This window comes from Oncorhynchus clarkii, chromosome 12 (assembly GCF_045791955.1).
Source record: "Oncorhynchus clarkii lewisi isolate Uvic-CL-2024 chromosome 12, UVic_Ocla_1.0, whole genome shotgun sequence".
In the NCBI taxonomy this organism is placed as follows: domain Eukaryota; kingdom Metazoa; phylum Chordata; class Actinopteri; order Salmoniformes; family Salmonidae; genus Oncorhynchus; species Oncorhynchus clarkii.
The window spans coordinates 28,291,061-28,308,847 of NC_092158.1; the positions used below are offsets into that span (position 1 = coordinate 28,291,061).

General features: G+C 42.9%; 1 protein-coding gene and 1 non-coding gene across 2 annotated transcripts in view; one reads left to right on the forward strand and one right to left on the reverse strand.

Annotated features, from left to right (window-relative positions):
• Nucleotides 1–17,787, forward strand: part of LOC139422968 (teneurin-1-like) — a 226,980-nt gene that overhangs the window by 121,044 nt on the left and 88,149 nt on the right. The window contains exons 8-10 of the mRNA XM_071174499.1: nucleotides 5,150–5,363; nucleotides 6,083–6,184; nucleotides 9,758–9,952. Of these exons, the coding sequence (XP_071030600.1) occupies nucleotides 5,150–5,363; nucleotides 6,083–6,184; nucleotides 9,758–9,952 (511 nt within the window). The remainder of the gene's footprint in view (nucleotides 1–5,149; nucleotides 5,364–6,082; nucleotides 6,185–9,757; nucleotides 9,953–17,787) is intronic.
• Nucleotides 8,774–8,826, reverse strand: LOC139423280 (U7 small nuclear RNA). The gene has a single exon (XR_011635831.1). It is a non-coding gene; the product is annotated as a U7 small nuclear RNA (small nuclear RNA).

Here is a 17,787-nt window from a genome sequence, read left to right on the forward strand (position 1 = left end):
TCCCACACCAACCTATACAATGACTGAAACACCCCAACACACATACAGTTGAAGTCGGAAGTTTACATACTGTACACCTTTACCAAATACATTTAAACTCAGTTTTTCACAATTCCTGACATTTAATCTTATTAAAAATTCCCTGTCTAAGGTCAGTTAGGATCACCATTTTATTTTAAGAATGTGAAATGTCAGAATAATAGTAGAGAGAAGGATTTATTTCAGCTTTTATTTATTTCATCACATTCCCAGTGGGTCAGAAGTTTACATACACTCAATTAGTATTTGGTAGCATTGCCTTTAAATTGTTTAACCTGGGTTAAACGTTTTGGGTAGCCTTCCACAAGCTTCCCACAATAAGTTGGGTGAAGTTTGGCCCATTCCTCCTGACAGAGCTGGTGTGACTGAGTCAGGTTTGTAAGGCCTCCTGGCTCACACACGCTTTTTCAGTTCTGCCTACAAATGATCTATAGGATTGAGGTCAGGGCTTTGTGATGGCCACTCCAATACCTTGAATATGTTGTCCTTAAGCCATTTTGTTACAACTTTGGAAGTATGCTTGGGGTCATTGTCCATTTGGAAGACCCATTTGCGACCAAGCTTTAACTTCCTGACTGATGTCTTGAGATGTTGCTTCAATATATCCACATAATTTTCCTGCCTCATGATGCCATCTACTTTGCTGCAGTCCCTCCTGCAGCAAAGCACCCCCACAACATAATGCTGCCACCCCCGTGCTTCACAGTTGGGATGGTGTTCTTCGGCTTGCAAGCCTCCCCCTTTTTCCTCCAACATAACGATGGTCATTATGACCAAACAGTTCTATTTTTGTTTCATCAGACCAGAGGACATTTCTCCAAAAAGTACAATCTTTGTCCCCATGTGCAGTTGCAAACCGTAGTCTGGCTTTTTTATGGCGGTTTTGGAGCAGTGGCTTCTTCCTTGCTGAGCGGCCTTTCAGGTTATGTCGATGTAGGATTCGTTTTACTGTGGATATAGATACTTTTGTCGCTGTTTCCTCCATCATCTTCACAAGGTCCTTTGCGGTTGTTCCGGGATTGATTTTCACTCTTCGCACCAAAGTACATTCATCTCTAGGAGACAGAACGCGTCTCCTTCCTAAGCGGTGTGACGGCTGCGTGGTCCCATGGTGTTTATATTTACTTACTATTGTTTGTACAGATGAACGTGGTACCTTCAAGCGTTTGGAAATTGCTCCCAAGGATGAACCAGACTTGTGGAGGTCTACAATTTTTTTTCTGAGGTCTTGGCCTTTTGATTTTCCCATGATGTCAAGCAAAGAGGCACTGAGTTTGAAGGTAGGCCTTGAAAGACATCCACAGGTACACCCCCAATGGACTCAAATTATGTCAATTAGCCTATCAGAAGCTTCTAAAGCCAGGACATAATGTTCTACAATTTTCCAAGTTGTTTAAAGGCACAGTCCATTTAGTGTATGTCAACTTTTGACCCACTGGAATTGTGAAATAATCTGTCTGGAAACAATTGTTGGAAAAATTACTTGTGTCATGCACAAAGTAGATGTCCTAACGGACTTGCCAAAACTATAGTTTGTTAACAAGAAATTTGTGGAGTGGTTGAAAAACGAGTTTTAATGATTCCAACCTAAGTGTATGTAAACTTCCAACTACAGTGCCTTGCGAAAGTATTCGGCCCCCTTGAACTTTGCGACCTTTTGCCACATTTCAGGCTTCAAACATAAAAATATAAAACTGTATTTTTTTGTGAAGAATCAACAACAAGTGGGACACAATCATGAAGTGGAACGACATTTATTGGATATTTCAAACTTTTTTAACAAATCAAAAACTGGGCGTGCAAAATTATTCAGCCCCCTAATTATTCAGCCCCCTTAAGTTAATACTTTGTAGCGCCACCTTTTGCTGCGATTACAGCTGTAAGTCGCTTGGGGTATGTCTCTATCAGTTTTGCACATCGAGAGACTGACATTTTTTCCCATTCCTCCTTGCAAAACAGCTCGAGCTCAGTGAGGTTGGATGGAGAGCATTTGTGAACAGCAGTTTTCAGTTCTTTCCACAGATTCTCGATTGGATTCAGGTCTGGACTTTGACTTGGCCATTCTAACACCTGGATATGTTTATTTTTGAACCATTCCATTGTAGATTTTGCTTTATGTTTTGGATCATTGTCTTGTTGGAAGACAAATCTCCGTCCCAGTCTCAGGTCTTTTGCAGACTCCATCAGGTTTTCTTCCAGAATCGTCCTGTATTTGGCTCCATCCATCTTCCCATCAATTTTAACCATCTTCCCTGTCCCTGCTGAAGAAAAGCAGGCCCAAACCATGATGCTGCCACCACCATGTTTGACAGTGGGGATGATGTGTTCAGCTGTGCTGCTTTTACGCCAAACATAACGTTTTGCATTGTTGCCAAAAAGTTCAATTTTGGTTTCATCTGACCAGAGCACCTTCTTCCACATGTTTGGTGTGTCTCCCAGGTGGCTTGTGGCAAACTTTAAACAACACTTTTTATGGATATCTTTAAGAAATGGCCTTCTTCTTGCCACTCTTCCATAAAGGCCAGATTTGTGCAATATACGACTGATTGTTGTCCTATGGACAGAGTCTCCCACCTCAGCTGTAGATCTCTGCAGTTCATCCAGAGTGATCATGGGCATCTTGGCTGCATCTCTGATCAGTCTTCTCCTTGTATGAGCTGAAAGTTTAGAGGGACGGCCAGGTCTTGGTAGATTTGCAGTGGTCTGATACTCCTTCCATTTCAATATTATCGCTTGCACAGTGCTCCTTGGGATGTTTAAAGCTTGGGAAATCTTTTTGTATCCAAATACGGCTTTAAACTTCTTCACAACAGTATCTCGGACCTGCCTGGTGTGTTCCTTGTTCTTCATGATGCTCTCTGCGCTTTTAACGGACCTCTGAGACTATCACAGTGCAGGTGCATTTATACGGAGACTTGATTACACAAAGGTGGATTGTATTTATCATCATTAGTCATTTAGGTCAACATTGGATCATTCAGAGATCCTCACTGAACTTCTGGAGAGAGTTTGCTGCACTGAAAGTAAAGGGGCTGAATAATTTTGCACGCCCAATTTTTCAGTTTTTGATTTGTTAAAAAAGTTTGAAATATCTAATAAATGTCGTTCCACTTCATGATTGTGTCCCACTTGTTGTTGATTCTTCACAAAAAAATACAGTTTTATATCTTTATGTTTGAAGCCTGAAATGTGGCAAAAGGTCGCAAAGTTCAAGGGGGCCGAAAACTTTCGCAAGGCACTGTATATGCACAGCTGGGTATATGCACAGATCCACACATGCACAGATCCACACTACCCCCCATGCTAATGAGTGTACCCCAGCTCGTATGCACTTCCTTTCCTCCTCATCCATCTCTCATCCTTGAGTCTCACTCTTCACCTATATTTAAACCCACAATAAAAAATAATTGATCAAGCAGGGGTGGTGCCTTTATGTTAAGTTTGATCACTTCACCAATTAGTGAATTAGCTACATTACTGTTGGCTACTTACCAGTAGTTTTGTCAAATGCATAATGAGTTGCAATGTATGTAGTTTATTGTTATGGAATGAATGCAGTTAAGGAAATATCTAAGGGAACGTCAGTAAAATGCCTGAACTCCCAAATCACTGCTTCTTAGCATAGATATGATCTAAGATCAACAGTTCAAATCATTCAAGAAATTAAGACCTGTCAACTCAATTAAAGCCTCCTTATTTCTGTCTATTTTGCATACTAATTTTCATATGTAGGTGCATGGATACAGACAAACAATGAATTAATGCTAATTGAAAGGTTCCTTTTAAACATAGACATCCTTTTTGTTCCATAAAGATGCTCATAATCATTATAGTAATCACACTTGGCATATAGCCAGCTAACTGTGTGTTGGACCATATTCAAGTCCTGTCTGAGTGGGGCTGATGAATCCCACACCATCATTAGATGTCTCTGTCAGCCAGGTCGGCTGATTCGGTTGATCCCAGTTCAGTATTTGGCCCCTGCATGCAGTCACGCATATGTTCCCCCGGACCGGCCCTCATTACATCTGCTGATAGAATACCCAGCAGGTCACGGGGCTGAGCACTCAGGGTCACGGTGAGACCTGCACACAAGTGACTCATCTGTCACAAAGCTGTTTCACCGGCCCCAGTAAACCCAGCAGGCTTCCGCATGATGAATCCTAATAGGATGTTTTAGTCATTAATCTGAGTCAGTCCCCTGGGCGGCACGCACAGTTCAGACTTTTTTTTTCTTCCAATGAGATTTTGTCACTATTGGCGCCGAGGGGATTGTACGGAAAAGACAGTGGCCATTTCCGCTTCAGTGTGACATCATGTGCTGATCCCCGACTGAAAGTGAGTTATGGAGGGGCTGGGATCCCTCCTCTGCTGCTTTGCATCGCTGACGAGTTGAAATGCAGGGGCCCGATGGCTACTGTGACCCAGCGGTTCTACTGAATTACAAACATCGTTTTGCTGTTGTTCCGTAGGGGAGCATTTGCTTCTCATAAGAAGAACCTGAGTCGTAGAATGATTCTGAGGCCTGGGGGCATGTCATTGGAGTTTGGGACCTGGCCTCACCCAGCCCTGGGTTTATTATTTAGGACGGGTGGAGGGGTGAAGACAGACGTCCCTCTGAGCCCAGTAGACGGAGAGGCTTTGCTGCATGCAGTCAACAGCCGACAGCAGCGTAATACCAGCCCTGGTCTCGGCTTATCTCCAAGAGCACACACAAACATGAGTGACACTGGTGCAGCTAAGGCACTGCATCCCGCCCAGGGCTACTGTCATATCCTACTCATCTGGTAATCCAGCAGTGCAGCATGGGGGCCTGTCTCCTTATTAAGCTCATCAAGGGCAAAGTCAAAAGGTGGCTCGGGAGCTTTGCATATGGTTAAGTTCAAGTTATTTTAAGATGGATGACAGGATATGATACAGCGCATGATGATTACATGTTTTGGCCTGTTCCCAGAGATAGATATCCGAGCTGTGATGTTGGAGGAACCCTGATACACCCTGTCAGCAAGGGCATGTCAGTACACCCAACCAGGAGCTTGTGATGTCCCAGCTTTTGACTTCCAAACCTTTGCCTCATTTTCAATCTGATTTTTCTCTTTTTCTCCTGCAGTTTGACTTTGTCAAACTCCTGGACGGGAAACAGCTGATCAGACAGGAGGTTCAGACGGTGGCGGAGGATTCCAACGCCTCTCCCAGGAACCTGATCCTGGCCTCCCTCCAGGAGATGGGCTTCATAGAGTACATGGACGCTGGAACCTGGTACCTGGCTTTCTACAACGATGGAAAGAAAATGGAACAAGTTCTTGTTCTCAGCACTGCCATCGGTAATTGGCTCCTATTGGTGTAAAAAGTAGAATAGGTGCTCCACAGTGTCAGTTACTAATGAAAATTGATGCACCATACAATCATATTCGTGAGCAGTAATGAAGTCTTATAAGAAAAATACAGGACATGTGACATTATTTCCAGGATGTAGTCTGTGGTTACAAAAGCACTCAAAAAGCAAAGCAATTGTAACATTTATACAATAGCTGCAAATAGACAAAAAAAACATGTTTTGTTAAGTTTTTTCTCTGCACCAAAAGAATTGTGTGAAACAGGCTGCCATTTTAACATCAAAACGGTTGAGTTCTGTTGCTCGTTGCAAGGTGCTGCAAAGTCTGTCATCCCTAATTGACTGACCTTTTGTCACCCATCTGTAAGCCTCTGCTGAGAGATGAGCCAATGTATTTCTTCTAATGCTCTCTCTTTCCAGCCTCTCCTGGAAATGCTTTTGCTTTGTCTTTTAAAACGAATTGTTGTCTGAAAGGCAGTGCAAAAAAATAGTACTGGGTAGTTCTGTACATGTCAGTTTCCTTTGTCTTCATGCTCATATATCTGTTACCTTATTGTAACCAATGCAACATGTTAGATTATTATATGTCTCAATGGATGCACAAAGTAAAAGTGTTCATTATACCCTGAGTTTGGCACCATTTTTCTCCTAGGTGTTTCTGTCTAGCCCATGGACGGTTGTGTTGTTTACCACTTTCTCTGTCTGTAGAAACCATGGACGGCTGCTCCACCAACTGTAAGGGGAACGGGGAATGTGTAGCAGGTCACTGCCACTGCTTCAGCGGTTTCCTGGGACCAGACTGCTCAAAAGGTATATTAAGTTAAGCACCTCTGAGATATGTGGGATCTTCCAATGAATTCATACACATTTAAAGTAAATTTTTGTGCATAATGAAAGCTCACATAATATTGGGTTGAAATTTAGTTTTTGGTCAGATAGACCATCATATATATTTTTTATTTTGTAAATCTACCAGTATCAAATTAATCCGCAGAGTAAAGTCTAAATAGTCAAATAACAATGGCTACTTTTTGTATTAAACCTGGTGCTTCGTAGTGGATACTACCAATATTATCAATGCCAAAAGTCACTCTGACTGGGAGTATTTTGATTGTCTTTGAGGATTATTTACAATCTTTGCATTAAATGAGGATAGCAAGCGGAAGTGGGGCTTTCAGATCCACTTTGTGGTCAGTGAGGTCTCTCTCTGCCCAGGCCAACCCGCTCTGGACGGATGCCTTAATCTGTCTCTGCCTAGATCTGAGGTCAGGGAGCCACTGTAGCGAGCATAATGTGTCTATTACTGTTCCCAGTGTGGAACTGGGACATATTATGGAGACTAATGGACAGGCCAGGGTCTGAAAGGCAGCTTCCACACTGCAACTGTCCATAAACAGACTGACAGACTGGAGGGATGAGAGATCCTGGCAGAAGAGAGAAGGGGATAATGGGAGAATGGAGCAATGTTCTCTCACGTAGCTCTGCAGGTTTCAAAGACATTCTGTAAAATTGTTCCCTATGACTGAGTGCCTATACTTGTAGACTAGGAATATATTATAGGAATGCAGCATGTTAGTGATGTGAGTAGTGTTTAGGCTACACACCAAAGGGTTAAAACTTCTTAGGGATAGCACCCTTTTTTTCAATTTTCACCTAAATGACATACCCAAATCTAACTGCCTGTAGCTCAGGCCCTGAAGCAAGGATATGGATATTCTTGGTACCATTTGAAAGGATTTTTTTTGAAGTTTGTGGAAATGTGAATTGAATGTAGGAGAATATAACACAATAGATCTGGTAGAAGAAAATACAAAGAAATAAACAACCAGTCGTTTTCTATCACCATCTTTGAAATGCACGAGAAAGGTCATAGTTATAGCCACCACTCTGGTTGTAATCCCGATAGTGTCCACGAGATGGCAGTGCAAAGTTTCAGATGGATAACTTGAAAAATGAGTGAAGAACAATACTTTTAGTGTCAAGTACCCATGTACATTTGGGCAAATCGTGAATGAGACATTCACATTCATATTCCATTTTTCTGCAAGACTATCGTCAAATCTGTATACTTGGACTTTGATTTAGCTTTCCAAGTATTAGTAGCCATATTATAAGTTCAACAACCAGTTTTCATAACTTCATAATTCTGAATATTCTTATACGTTGTGTCCAAAAGGAAAAGACATGCTGTCGCAAAAGGTTAGCGCCTACATTTTGCGACCGAGACGGGGTTTCCGGATACTCCCGTAAAGCCCAGCTCATTGGCTATCTAGCTAGCTTTGTTTGACCCCGATTGGTGCTTATTTGACAAAGTAACAGTCCTTCAATTGATGGCCACCCGCATCATCGGTGTCGCTCTCTGACCAAATATGGTGTCCAATAGGATATACTACACCTCTAATTAAATAGTTAAGTCTTGTTACCTTCTAGGATCTCTGAGGAATACATATGAATGTGATTTGACTCATTCAAACAACGTTTAGGTTGAGATTTTCACAGATTCCTTTCTTTGCAAATCAGTGTAAATACAAAATCGATCGCATGTGCTATATGGACCTTTTTAGGATATGAAAAATGACATTTTTAGAAGCAAACGAAACTTCATGTTATCTCTGGGACCCTTTGGATGATAAATCAGAGCAAGATTTCAGAATGTAAGTACACATTTCACCTTCAGAGGTGAATTTTACAAACCTATCGCATTGAAATAGTGTTTTGTTGTTAGGAGCTCTCATTAAACAATAGCATGGCATTTTATCGCAGTAGTAGCTACTGTAAATTGGACAGTGCAGTTATATTAACAAGAATTTAAGTTTTCAGCCGATATAAGACACTTCTATGTACCGACATTTGTTGTTAGTCTAAAATCTGCGATCTTGATATAACGCACTGCATGATTTACAACTGTCCCATTGACGGAACGCTGATCCTTTTGCCATGTGAACATCTCTATTGAATCTATACAGCACTGTACGTTCTGCTCTGATGTTTACCATGAGTCTCCATGCTGCAGCCTCTGAGACTCTAAGGTTCCGTTCTTCCTCATTTTGTAAATATCAATTTTCATGGTAAGGTGTTGAGTTCCCACATGGAAATACTATACTATAGTATACTATGGTATAAATACTATATTATTCACTGTAGTGTTTTTGCGGACTTTAAGTGAATTCTGGAATATTTACTGTAGTATACTGTGGTATTTACAGTTAACGATAGTATAAATACTGTAGTAAAATCAAATCTATACTATAGCAATTAATGTAGTGTTTTTAAAAATTGTAGTATACTTTAGTATTTACTGTAGTGGTTTTGCAGACTGTAATATACTGTGGTATTTTGTCAAGCATTACTGTAGTATTTACTATAGTGTTTTTGTTGTATTATCTTTAACATGGAAGTGGAGGCTTTCTTCTTGAGGAAACCTACTGGAGAAATAATAAAAGAGCACATTTTCCATAACCTGTAGGTAGATAGAACTGGGTTCTGAACAGATAGTTCAGAGCTTCTGCTCTTTTCTATAACTTGAAGGGAACACAATATATGGTCTACACTTAGCGTGTAGGTTTCTCACTTATGGGTGGCACAAATCAGGATATGGGGAGGGGAATGAGCAGGGTAAATGCAAATGAAATATTGTAGTATATACTATAGTGTTTTTGCGGACTGTGGTGTTTTTGCGGACATTACTGTAGTGTTTAATGAAGTGTTTTTTGGTCAAATAATACTGTAGTATTTACTATAGTATTCTATAGTATAATACTGTACAACATTGTATAGTAAGTACTGCACATGATCGAGGGCTCCTACCTTGTGTAGTATAGTATTCTACGGAATAATACAGTATACTACAGAATTCTATAGTAAGTACTGTAGTATTCTATAGTAAACTGTATTATGTTTTCATGTGGGTGGTGTATAGAGGGGGGTGTTGGAGGGAGATACCGATGCTGCAGCGCCATGCCGCAGCTACTGGAGTTTAACTCAGGTGCCACTTAAGAAAAATTGAAATGCTTGAAAGATTAGGTGGATTTCACAGGAAGAGGGTTTGAGTAGGGGTGCGTGGCCTGCGCCCAGCGGAGGGGAGAGTACTTAAAGCACTACCATCAGGGGAGAGGATTAGGTGACTTCAGCTGCATGCTTATTAGGGAGATATTGGTGATGGGTGAAACCTGGTTAAAACTGGTATATGGCTCATGGGGAGATCGCCACTGGGGTCTCAGGGTGAGAGCCTAGAGTACTTTCTAGGGCTGGAATGACACAAACAGCTTCACATCTTGGATAACAACCAGTTTTTAGTTAAGGTTTTGAATGATAACAAACCAAAGTATTTTCTTTCCACAACAGTATTTCTAAAGGGCTGCTGTACTGTCTTTTTTCTTCCAGACTCCTGTCCTGTCCTGTGCAGTGGCAATGGAGATTATGAGAAAGGTTACTGCCAGTGTCACCCGGGCTGGAAGGGCCCAGAGTGTGACATCCAGGAGGACCAGTGCATCGATCCCACCTGCTCCAACCACGGCACCTGTGTCAATGGCATCTGTATGTGCAGCCCTGCCTATAAGGGCAACAACTGTGAACAAGGCAAGGGTCCTATTCTAATAATAATCATTATCACTATTTACACAGGAATAGGGATAGACATAGGATACAGCTGCATTTAGCCTAGCCAAGGGGGTTTGGTGCATCCCTTATCCAAGAGTGCAACAACAGAAGCATGCCACATAATTTTTTTTTTTACTGGAAAAGCCACTCGTTGTTAGTTCAGGGCTCTTAGCCACTAACCAAACCAGTATTCTGTTTGTTGTTGGGTTTTTGACACACACCAAACTGTCTGATAGATTGTCTGATTACTATTTAACCACAGCAACAATACATCCAGTATTCTCCTCTCACATCATTTTAATTATGGAGAGAGTTTTTGTGTGCAAAAACAGATTGATCCAATAGATTATCCTCTACACACACACACACACATAGCCACTCCCCGCTTTTCACGCACGTCATGAGGAATGCTTATACATGAAGCAGCCAAATCAATTGATTGTCCTAAGGTAGTTGTACCCAGTGGTAATTATTGGCTTTGTCTGAGATATCCGTGCTAGAGAATAACCTTGAGTCAATGAGCCTGTGACTAGGATCTAGCCTGCAAGCATTGTGGTAATTACTGTGGTTAACACTGCATAGATTTTTCTTTTTTGTAGTGTGCATTAGTTGGGGGGGTGGGGTTGTTCTGAAGTGTATCACAACTAAATGTGATCAATTAGCTTCAGACATGGATTGAAGCTGTTTGTTGTTCAGTCTTTATGAGAATCATGTGTGAAAGCTGCAGAGGTTTCAATGTTATTTTTTGTGGTGGACATGTTTTGCTCACGGTGCGATGGGTTCTCAGTAAACCATTCACTGCTTGGACACGATGTTCTCGAAAGGTTGCAGTGACACTGTTAGAATACACACCACAGAAGTACACAGACAATGTGTTAAATCAGCTAGATGTGATGGGGATGTTTTGTGTCAGTACCTACCCATAGAGGAAAGGTGTGATGGGGATGTTCTGTGTCAGTACCTACCCATAGAGGAAAGGTGTGACGGGGATGTTCTGTGTCAGTACCTACCCATAGAGGAAAGGTGTGATGGGGATGTTCTGTGTCAGTACCTACCCGTAGAGGAAAGGTGTGATGGGGATGTTCTGTGTCAGTACCTACCCATAGAGTCAAGGTGTGATGGGAATGTTTTGTGTCAGTACCTACCCATAGAGGAAATGTGTGACAGGGATGTTATGTGTCATTACTACTTTACCTACCCATATAGGAAAGGTGTGACGGGGATGTTTTGTGTCAGTACCTACCAATAGAGGAAAGGTGTGATTGGGATGTTTTGTGTCAAGACCTACCCATAGAGGAAAGGTTTGATGGGGATGTTTTGTGTCAGTATCTATCCACCTTCCCTGTAGAGAAAAGGTGTGACAGGGATGTTTTGTGTCAGTACCTACCCATAGATGAAAGGTGTGATGGGGATGTTTTGTGTCAGGATCTACCCATAGATGAAAGGTGTGATGGGGATGTTTTGTGTCAGGATCTACCCATAGAGGAAAAGTGTGATGAGGATGTTTTGTGTCAGGATCTACCCATAGATGAAAGGTGTGATGGGGATGTTTTGTGTCAGGATCTACCCATAGAGGAAAGGTGTGATGGGGATGTTTTGTGTCAGGATCTACCCATAGAGGAAAAGTGTGATGAGGATGTTTTGTGTCAGGATCTACCCATAGATGAAAGGTGTGATGGGGATGTTCTGTGTCAGCACCTACCCATAGAGGAAAGGTGTGATGGGGATGTTCTGTGTCAGTACCTACCCATAGAGGAAAGGTGTGATGGGGATGTTCTGTGTCAGTACCTACCCGTAGAGGAAAGGTGTGATGGGGATGTTTTGTGTCAGGACCTACCCATAGAGGAAAGGTGTGATGGGGATGTTTTGTGTCATAACCTACCCATAGAGGGAAGGTGTGACTAGGATATTTTGTGTCAGCACCTACCCATGAGGAAAGGTATGACGGGGATGTTTTGTGTCAGAACCTACCCATAGATGAAAGGTGTGACTAGGATGTTTTGTGTCAGGACCTACCCATAGAGGAAAGGTGTGATGGGGATGTTTTGTGTCAGGACCTACCTGTAGAGGAAAGACGTGATGGGGATGTTTTGTGTCACTATCTATCCACCTACCCATAGATGAAAGGTGTGACGGGGATATTTTGTTTCAGAATCTACCCATAGAGGAAAGGTGTGACGGGGATGTTTTGTGTCAGAACCTACCCATAGAGGAAAGTTGTGATGGGGATGTTTTGTGTCAGAACCTACCCATAGCGGAAAGGTGTTACGGAGATGTTTTGTGTCAGAATCTACCCATAGAGGAAAGGTGTTACGGGGATGTTTTGTGTCAGAACCTATCCATATAGGAAAGTTGTGATGGGGATGTTTTGTGTCAGAACCTACGCTACCTGCCCATAGAGGAAAGGTGTGATGGGGATATTTTGTTTCAGAACCTACCCATAGAGGAAAGGTGTGACAGGGATATTTTGTTTCAAAACCTACCCATAGAGGAAAGGTGTGACGGGGATGTTTAGTGTCGTACCTACCCATAGAGGAAAGGTGTGACTTGGATGTTTTGTGTCAGAACCTACCCATAGAGGAAGTTTGATGGGGATGCTTTGTGTTAGTACCTACCCAACCTACCCATATAGGAAAGGTGGGATGGAGATATTTTGAGTAACAACCTACCCTACCTAACCATAGAGGAAAGGTGTGACGGGGATGTTTAGTGTCAGTACCTACCCATAGAGGAAAGGTGTGACGGGGATATTTTGTGTCCCTGTCTACCCATAGAGGAAAGATATGATGGGGAGGTTTTTTGTCAGGACCTACCCATTGAGGAAAGGTGTGACTGGGATGATTTTTGTCAGTACCTACCCATAGAGGAAAGTTGTGACTAGGATGTTTTGTGTCAGTACCTACCCATAGAGGAAAGTTGTGACTAGGATGTTTTGTGTCAGTACCTACCCATAGAGGAAAGGTGTGACTGTGATGTTTTGTGTCAGTACCTACCAGTAGAGGAAAGGTGTGACTAGGATGTTTTGTGTCAGAACCTACCCATAGAGGAAAGGTGTGACTGGGATGATTTTTGTCAGTACCTACCCATAGAGGAAAGTTGTGACTAGGATGTTTTGTGTCAGTACCTACCCATAGAGGAAAGTTGTGACTAGGATGTTTTGTGTCAGTACCTACCCATAGAGGAAAGGTGTGACTGGGATGATTTTTGTCAGTACCTACCCATAGAGGAAAGTTGTGACTAGGATGTTTTGTGTCAGTACCTACCCATAGAGGAAAGGTGTGACTGGGATGATTTTTGTCAGTACCTACCCATAGAGGAAAGTTGTGACTAGGATGTTTTGTGTCAGTACCTACCCATAGAGGAAAGTTGTGACTAGGATGTTTTGTGTCAGTACCTACCCATAGAGGAAAGGTGTGACTGTGATGTTTTGTGTCAGTACCTACCAGTAGAGGAAAGGTGTGACTAGGATGTTTTGTGTCAGAACCTACCCATAGAGGAAAGTTGTGACTAGGATGTTTTGTGTCAGTACCTACGCTACCTACCCATAGAGGAAAGGTGTGACTGGGATGATTTTTGTCAGTACCTACCCATAGAGGAAAGGTGTGACTGGGATGTTTTGTGTCAGTACCTACCCATAGATTAAAGGTGTGACTAGGATGTTTTGTGTCAGTACCTACCAGTAGAGGAAAGGTGTGATGGGGATCTTTTTTGTCAGCACCTACCAGTAGAGGAAAGTTGTGACGGGATGTTTTGTGTCAGTACCTACCCTCCATACACATTGAGGAAAGGTGTTATGACAATGTTTTGTTTCAGAACCTACCCATAGAGGAAAAGTTGTGACTGGGTCCTTTTGTGTCATCACCTACCCATGGAGGAAAGGTGTGATGGGGATGTTTTGTGTCAGGAACTACCCATAGGAAAGGTGTGACTGGGATGTTTTGTGTCAGAACCTACACATTGAGGAAAGGTGTGACTGGGATGTTTTGTGTCAGAACCTACACATGGAGGAAAGGTGTGACTGGGATGTTTTGTGTCAGTACCTACCCAAAGAGGAAAGGTGTGACGGAGGTGTTTTGTGTCAGAACCTACCCATAGAGGAATGGTGTGATGGACATGTTTTGTGTCCCCAACTACCCATATAAAGGGAAGGTGTGAGGGGTTTTTGTGTTAAAACCTACCCAAAGGTGTGATGGGGATGTTTTGTGTCAGAACCTACCCTACCTACCCATAGAGGAAAGGTGTGACAGGGATGTTTTGTGTCAGAACCTACCCTACCTACCCATAGAGGAAAGATGTGATGGGGATGTTTTGTGTCAGAACCTACCCTACCTACCCATAGAGGAAAGATGTGATGGGGATGTTTTGTGTCAGTACCTACCCTCCATACACATTGAGGAAAGGTGTTATGACAATGTTTTGTTTCAGAACCTACCCATAGAGGAAAAGTTGTGACTGGCTCCTTTTGTGTCATCACCTACCCATGGAGGAAAGGTGTGATGGGGATGTTTTGTGTCAGGAACTACCCATAGGAAAGGTGTGACTGGGATGTTTTGTGTCAGAACCTACACATTGAGGAAAGGTGTGACTGGGATGTTTTGTGTCAGAACCTACACATGGAGGAAAGGTGTGACTGGGATGTTTTGTGTCAGTACCTACCCAAAGAGGAAAGGTGTGACGGAGGTGTTTTGTGTCAGAACCTACCCATAGAGGAATGGTGTGATGGACATGTTTTGTGTCCCCAACTACCCATATAAAGGGAAGGTGTGAGGGGTTTTTGTGTTAAAACCTACCCAAAGGTGTGATGGGGATGTTTTGTGTCAGAACCTACCCTACCTACCCATAGAGGAAAGGTGTGACAGGGATGTTTTGTGTCAGAACCTACCCTACCTACCCATAGAGGAAAGATGTGATGGGGATGTTTTGTGTCAGAACCTACCCTACCTACCCATAGAGGAAAGATGTGATGGGGATGTTTTGTGTCACTACCTACCCTACCTACCCATAGAGGAAAGGTGTGATGGGGATATTTTGTTTCAGAATCTACCCATAGAGGAAAGGTGTGACGGGGATGTTTTGTGTCAGAACCTACCCATAGAGGAAAGTTGTGATGGGGATGTTTTGTGTCAGAACCTACCCATAGCGGAAAGGTGTTACGGAGATGTTTTGTGTCAGAATCTACCCATAGAGGAAAGGTGTTACGGGGATGTTTTGTGTCAGAACCTATCCATATAGGAAAGTTGTGATGGGGATGTTTTGTGTCAGAACCTACGCTACCTGCCCATAGAGGAAAGGTGTGACGGGGATATTTTGTTTCAGAACCTACCCATAGAGGAAAGTTGTGACTAGGATGTTTTGTGTCAGTACCTACCCATAGAGGAAAGTTGTGACTAGGATGTTTTGTGTCAGTACCTACCCATAGATTAAAGGTGTGACTAGGATGTTTTGTGTCAGTACCTACCAGTAGAGGAAAGGTGTGACTAGGATGTTTTGTGTCAGAACCTACCCATAGAGGAAAGTTGTGACTAGGATGTTTTGTGTCAGTACCTACGCTACCTACCCATAGAGGAAAGGTGTGACTGGGATGATTTTTGTCAGTACCTACCCATAGAGGAAAGGTGTGACTGGGATGTTTTGTGTCAGTACCTACCCATAGATTAAAGGTGTGACTAGGATGTTTTGTGTCAGTACCTACCAGTAGAGGAAAGGTGTGATGGGGATCTTTTTTGTCAGCACCTACCAGTAGAGGAAAGTTGTGACGGGATGTTTTGTGTCAGTACCTACCCTCCATACACATTGAGGAAAGGTGTTATGACAATGTTTTGTTTCAGAACCTACCCATAGAGGAAAAGTTGTGACTGGGTCCTTTTGTGTCATCACCTACCCATGGAGGAAAGGTGTGATGGGGATGTTTTGTGTCAGGAACTACCCATAGGAAAGGTGTGACTGGGATGTTTTGTGTCAGAACCTACACATTGAGGAAAGGTGTGACTGGGATGTTTTGTGTCAGAACCTACACATGGAGGAAAGGTGTGACTGGGATGTTTTGTGTCAGTACCTACCCAAAGAGGAAAGGTGTGACGGAGGTGTTTTGTGTCAGAACCTACCCATAGAGGAATGGTGTGATGGACATGTTTTGTGTCCCCAACTACCCATATAAAGGGAAGGTGTGAGGGGTTTTTGTGTTAAAACCTACCCAAAGGTGTGATGGGGATGTTTTGTGTCAGAACCTACCCTACCTACCCATAGAGGAAAGGTGTGACAGGGATGTTTTGTGTCAGAACCTACCCTACCTACCCATAGAGGAAAGATGTGATGGGGATGTTTTGTGTCAGAACCTACCCTACCTACCCATAGAGGAAAGATGTGATGGGGATGTTTTGTGTCAGTACCTACCCTCCATACACATTGAGGAAAGGTGTTATGACAATGTTTTGTTTCAGAACCTACCCATAGAGGAAAAGTTGTGACTGGGTCCTTTTGTGTCATCACCTACCCATGGAGGAAAGGTGTGATGGGGATGTTTTGTGTCAGGAACTACCCATAGGAAAGGTGTGACTGGGATGTTTTGTGTCAGAACCTACACATTGAGGAAAGGTGTGACTGGGATGTTTTGTGTCAGAACCTACACATGGAGGAAAGGTGTGACTGGGATGTTTTGTGTCAGTACCTACCCAAAGAGGAAAGGTGTGACGGAGGTGTTTTGTGTCAGAACCTACCCATAGAGGAATGGTGTGATGGACATGTTTTGTGTCCCCAACTACCCATATAAAGGGAAGGTGTGAGGGGTTTTTGTGTTAAAACCTACCCAAAGGTGTGATGGGGATGTTTTGTGTCAGAACCTACCCTACCTACCCATAGAGGAAAGGTGTGACAGGGATGTTTTGTGTCAGAACCTACCCTACCTACCCATAGAGGAAAGATGTGATGGGGATGTTTTGTGTCACTACCTACCCTACCTACCCATAGAGGAAAGGTGTGATGGGGATATTTTGTTTCAGAATCTACCCATAGAGGAAAGGTGTGACGGGGATGTTTTGTGTCAGAACCTACCCATAGAGGAAAGTTGTGATGGGGATGTTTTGTGTCAGAACCTACCCATAGCGGAAAGGTGTTACGGAGATGTTTTGTGTCAGAATCTACCCATAGAGGAAAGGTGTTACGGGGATGTTTTGTGTCAGAACCTATCCATATAGGAAAGTTGTGATGGGGATGTTTTGTGTCAGAACCTACGCTACCTGCCCATAGAGGAAAGGTGTGACGGGGATATTTTGTTTCAGAACCTACCCATAGAGGAAAGTTGTGACTAGGATGTTTTGTGTCAGTACCTACCCATAGAGGAAAGTTGTGACTAGGATGTTTTGTGTCAGTACCTACCCATAGATTAAAGGTGTGACTAGGATGTTTTGTGTCAGTACCTACCAGTAGAGGAAAGGTGTGATGGGGATCTTTTTTGTCAGCACCTACCAGTAGAGGAAAGTTGTGACGGGATGTTTTGTGTCAGTACCTACCCTCCATACACATTGAGGAAAGGTGTTATGACAATGTTTTGTTTCAGAACCTACCCATAGAGGAAAAGTTGTGACTGGGTCCTTTTGTGTCATCACCTACCCATGAAGGAAAGGTGTGATGGGGATGTTTTGTGTCAGGAACTACCCATAGGAAAGGTGTGACTGGGATGTTTTGTGTCAGAACCTACACATTGAGGAAAGGTGTGACTGGGATGTTTTGTGTCAGAACCTACACATGGAGGAAAGGTGTGACTGGGATGTTTTGTGTCAGTACCTACCCAAAGAGGAAAGGTGTGACGGAGGTGT